Below are 5,221 nucleotides of genomic sequence, written 5' to 3'. Positions count from 1 at the left end.
AAGATTATGAGACTTGCTCCTGGGGATCTGGTAGCAGTAACTTATCTGTTACTATTGATTGGAGTCGAGAAGGTAAATTTGGAATTACAGGACTTTATATACGTTTCTTTAATTAAAGTACAAAGATTGTTTCAAATGCAATACATATTTATAAGCTGCCTTATAAATAAATGATTGTATCGCATTGAGGCATGTAAATTGAGGATCGTTTCTGCATAATACCGTAGGTGAGGCACCGGAAGTGGCTGAATGCAATGGTAAGTTCCGGATTTGTTATACATGCCATTTTTTTACGCAAATTCAAGCACATTTTGATTAACTAAATATTAGCTTGCTGCAATCCAATAAATTGTACAGATGTTTTGTATAAGATCTAAGGCTATACACCTCATTAGATTTACTTCCAAAGTTCTGTTTACCGGCTTCTTCCCTTTCATTATGCATTACCCTTTTACTTATCCTACATCCATCAACCTTGGACAATATTTCAATTTCTTGACAATCTGAAACCCTACTTTTCATGATTTTATGTAACTATTTCACCTGCCTGCTCAACAACCCTAACGCTTTTTTGGATGATTAGCTATCTTCCTGTTTATGTACGCACTGTCTGATGAAATGTGTCGCAGTGGAACACTTTCCAAATTACTATTAAACCTCTTTTCAATTATATCCATTTTATTCATGCATATTTTTGTGATGCAAAAGTTTCTGAACGATTATGAAGCTATTTAACAAGCCTAAGCGGTCATTTAGAGCCTTAACTTCTACCTTTTGTAAGGAATCATAAATAGTGTAACAAACTTGCATGACAATATGCTACATCTTAAAGAATCAGGCTCTATTCACAGCCAAGTAAAAAGTACCCACCTTCCAAATAAACATTTCAACCCTGCATAAGTGAGTAAAAGGTTGCAAATTAAAAGGCCAAAAGAGAAATAAATTTCTAAAACAAAGTGTCTAAAATATACCTCATTATCAACTCATCAAATCGTGTAACCTAGCACTAATAAATTATTATAATTGATGTTCAGTTCCATACAAAGGCACTCAGCAAATTCCCAAATGGCTATAGTGTTTTTATAGCCTCAAAATCAAGTAGTAATATTATGTGTTTGGCGTGTTTCTTGATTACAATTGTGATATTTTTAGGTGTCTTTTGCTTAAACATTATTTACATTTGAGTATGCAATTACTTACGTTTAATAATAAGATAAAGGGGTGAAAGGATGCGAAACACATGCTTGCACAGTTACCATCACATAAAATATTCTAGGTTTTTCCTAGCAGAATATAAACTGGCAGACATTTCCAAAAAATCACATTGTCATTATTACAGGCAAGTTATTTTGAGTAATGAAACATGTTTTGAGTAGCATGTTCCTTAAAACACTGTCTTAGTAGCCTTGACGAAGGCGAAATCAAAGACTGAATTATACGTATCACTTATGTTTGGCACTGTTACCTGTATAGCATAGTAACTTGAAGTAATGAGGAAGCTAGCTGAACAGCAAGAAGATTAAATATCCCGTTGTCCGGGTAAAGAATATATTTTTTATTATGGATAGGATCTTTTTTGGTGCAGAGGGTGTACATGCAGTGAAATAAAATCCAATTCTACTCTAAGGGTCTACCATCTATCAAAACATACTAACGGCCGTGTTTGAACTGACCTACAAATGCCTTGTTATGATGTGGTCCCGTGTGCGGCGCTTTAGCCAAATGACACATCTCAAACTTTTTATGACCAGCAAATTCCATTATTTTCCTTGATCAAGATATTTAAACTAAGAACAGGAGGAAATTTAGGGATAAATCAGTGTCTTATGGCAAAAATATATGAAAGCATGGCCCTTTACTTTAAGTCAGAGTGTGCATGAAGACAGATATTTCAGTGCAGGAAAGTAAACCAAGTAGGCGGTACAATTAAATACTCGGCAATCTCTGATTTAAGCACGTAAGTTTGCATGGTTAGAGCAAGTAAATGAGGCAGTTTCCATATGCACAAGCATGTATTCTTGCACAAGAGGACCTGTGAGCTATCAAGAATGTACAACCAATTTTAGCGTAAAAGAAGCTTTATTATGTGACCTCAAATATAGTAATAAGCAAAAAATGAGGTGGAATTCATTTAGTTTACATAAAATCTAGTGATGAAATATATGAGATCATTCATAAACTTAGTCCCACACTACTTGGATGCATCTATTGTAAATACAGTGACGTTTTCGTAGAAAGTCGTTTCAAAGCAAACTCCATTGCAATGCTTGCTAAAATTTTCACCAGCAACAAAATGGTCCACTTGAATGTTCATTATTGACAAAAATGAGATGAATGTACAAATGAAAATGAGTACGGACGTACACTTAGTAATAACACTTTTATTCAAAGTTTACACGATGACATTTGAAAAGGGTGTAATAGTAGGAAAACTAGTCCTTTTCCTTTGGTTTGAAATAAGAAGGGTGAGCAGACACTACAATCGGTAGCTGAACACCGCCAATTCTGCTTGCGAATTTCCTTTCTGCCCATTGCTAAAACAACCCCACATGTAAAATTCTTTTTTGAAACTACAGCCCAATTTGGTTTTCTGAAACAGCGTGTACAAACAGATCGCCACAAAAATACCTATTCATAATGACAGTACAACATGAGGGAATTACTGATCAAATTTGATGCTCTCATTGTTTTTCAGCAAATTATTGGCTGGAAATATTAAACAGTGTAGGGGAATAATATATTTGTGTGTTATACTAATAAAGTCAATTAAACCTTCCGCATTTTGACGAAACTTAGACGCAGCACCCCGTGTTTGTAAGCTGGCTTTCCCCACTTTTAATTTGCTTCTGTAAATATAAGCTCACCAGTCGAAGAGTGTTTAAATGAATCATGCACAATCCTTTACAATCATCAGAGCAAACCTGTACTTTTTGCGACAGAAATAAAACAATTTTAATCTTTTCTTTTAATGCCGAATCGATCATTAAAATTGGTTTTCTTTGAATGCTCTGACAGAATTTCGAGTCAAATTTTTACAATGCGCAAAATTCAAAGTACCTTTTATTTCCTCTACCGCCCAAGGAAAACACACCAAACTTTTTATAATTGGCTTAATACAGAAAATTACAAGACTATTTTACTCAAATCTGCTAAATGCTTAGTGCTAAATCTGCAGCAATTTTTCACACATTTGCAGCAGATTTGAACATAACCGTGTGAATGACATCGGGCAAAAACCTAAGGAGTAGCATGACCTCATTTGCTACCAAGTCTCATCCAAAATTTTTGGCGATATTTTATGCAAACAGACAGCATACTTTGCGCAAATAAGTAGGCTATTTAATCATCATATTTCTCAAAATTTTAAACTTAGTTTATCCGCTTTCAGTGCTTGGAATGCAAATCCCTGGTAAGTTAGGAGAAAACTTTAATTAATATAGATAATGCAGTGATCCATTTTTGTCAATTAATAGGCACAAAACATAGAGTCTTACATCAATCGAAAAATGTGCAATAAACGTATGCGGTGATTCATAACTACATCTAGTATATTTTTAGGTAAATGGGACCTTACTGTGCTTAGCTTCAGGACACATATTTTGCAAAGTAGCACTTTTATGGCAAATTCGGAACTGTGGAATATATTCTCGGTATTTCGTCTCAATTTAAGGCACTGAGCCTCCCAAAGCAAATACGCTATAAGATGCAATCAAATCCAATCTAGGCATCAACTTTTATCTCCAACAAATTGTAGCCATTTAAAAAGGCCTTTCGTAAAGTTGCAGTTAAATATTATTTTGTTTAGGACCCTAGAATATTTATACCTACTCAAAATTGACATTTACAAAAGAGAAGTATGCTATTTTGCAAATCAAATGATAAAATGGTTAGAAGGAATCAGAATGACAGGTGCCATACTAGGTATAATGAAAATGTTTTTTACGCTGTCGGATGCTTTCGATTCTGCTGCAGTTATTAAAGGGTTGTGGTGACAACGACAGTGGGAGTATGAAGGTCTTATTACAATTTGTTCTTGCAAGTACCATGGCAGATGTGGTTGATGTTCTTCTCAACACTTTAGTTATTGTTTATCGTTTCGTGAGTTCATTAGGCTCACTCTCAGCGCCCACATATACCTGTGCAGGAAACACAGACATGAAGGAGCTTCGTGAAGATAGTTACCGAATTTCACTATTCTAAGATAATAAATGTTTAACCGATGAAATGATTGTAGCAAAACCATTGTTTATTAACTTATCTGATAGAAAAGGGCCACCTTTGGGCGGTTAATTAAATTCAATCAGTGGCCTGCTTTTTGGTACACATAACCAGGATGAAAAAGGCGCTATGAACATTCTTAGTGTTTGGGAGTAACAAAGCCTTTCCGGTTTCTTGCAAAGCTAAATATTGAAATGCAATGATTTGTGCACTCTTGCGGCAAAGCAAATCTTCTTTAAGGTCATAAAAAGCTAAAGTACTATGTGTAAACATACATTGCTAATGTACAGAAGTGTTAGGAAGTCACTGTCATGTCATGATGGACACTACACATTATAGGAGCGAAGTATCGAGAGAATTAATTAACTACCTAGCCCAAACCTTGGGCAGAAATTACAGTGACAATGAAAAAGAAAAAAAACAGTTTGTGGCCTTCTATTTAAAAGAGCAATAATTTTATGCTTCATTTCTAATTAAAATTAGTAAAAAACTTTCCATGCCACAAAATGGCTTATTTTATTCCCAACACCTATGCACAACATTGCAAACAAAGGGCCCATGTAAAAATAAGGGCAAAATTATGTGGTAAAAGAAGAATAAGTCTTCATACGGAAACAATGTAAGTGAGTGGACAACCGAGGGTAAATGGTGTACACGTAACTATGCAGGCAGTTTACTCACTGTAGGCTGCTATTGTGTTTTCAATAAACCCAATCTACCATGCATATAGACTGCTAGTGTTTCCATCCATCACTACCAAATTGCCTTTGCGGTAATTTTAAATATTAGGCCTTCTAGGTAGGCTCAGCTTATTGCCCGAATATGGCAGCAATGACTCTTGGACATTGGATAGTCTCGATGTCTCAGGGGAGGTATAATGAAGAGGTTAAAGTAAAAACATGCTCAAGCGGTGACACACCCTAGAACTTACGCATTTGCTTTAAAAATCAAAATTTGGCAAGCAACAAAATTTGCCTCCAGCCTGTATTTGCTTGGATGAGAT

At 35.2% G+C, this 5,221-nt stretch overlaps 1 protein-coding gene across 1 annotated transcript in view; it reads right to left on the bottom strand. All coding sequences in view use genetic code 11, as the record gives it.

Annotated features, from left to right (window-relative positions):
- Positions 1-2,385: 2,385 nt before the first annotated feature.
- The window catches only part of EGR_10664 (hypothetical protein), a gene marked incomplete at both ends in the record, with an annotated part of 13,011 nt that continues 10,175 nt past the window's right edge, over positions 2,386-5,221 (bottom strand). Inside the window, 4 exons of the mRNA XM_024499913.1 lie at positions 2,386-2,628; positions 2,865-3,008; positions 3,746-3,824; positions 4,600-4,687. Coding sequence (XP_024345676.1) covers positions 2,386-2,628; positions 2,865-3,008; positions 3,746-3,824; positions 4,600-4,687 — 554 coding nt within the window. The remainder of the gene's footprint in view (positions 2,629-2,864; positions 3,009-3,745; positions 3,825-4,599; positions 4,688-5,221) is intronic.

Source organism: Echinococcus granulosus (assembly GCF_000524195.1).
Source record: "Echinococcus granulosus chromosome Unknown EG_S00248, whole genome shotgun sequence".
Taxonomy (NCBI): Eukaryota; Metazoa; Platyhelminthes; class Cestoda; order Cyclophyllidea; family Taeniidae; genus Echinococcus; species Echinococcus granulosus.
The sequence above is the reverse complement of the archived record's forward strand: the minus strand, read 5'-3'. Positions and strand labels throughout refer to the sequence as shown.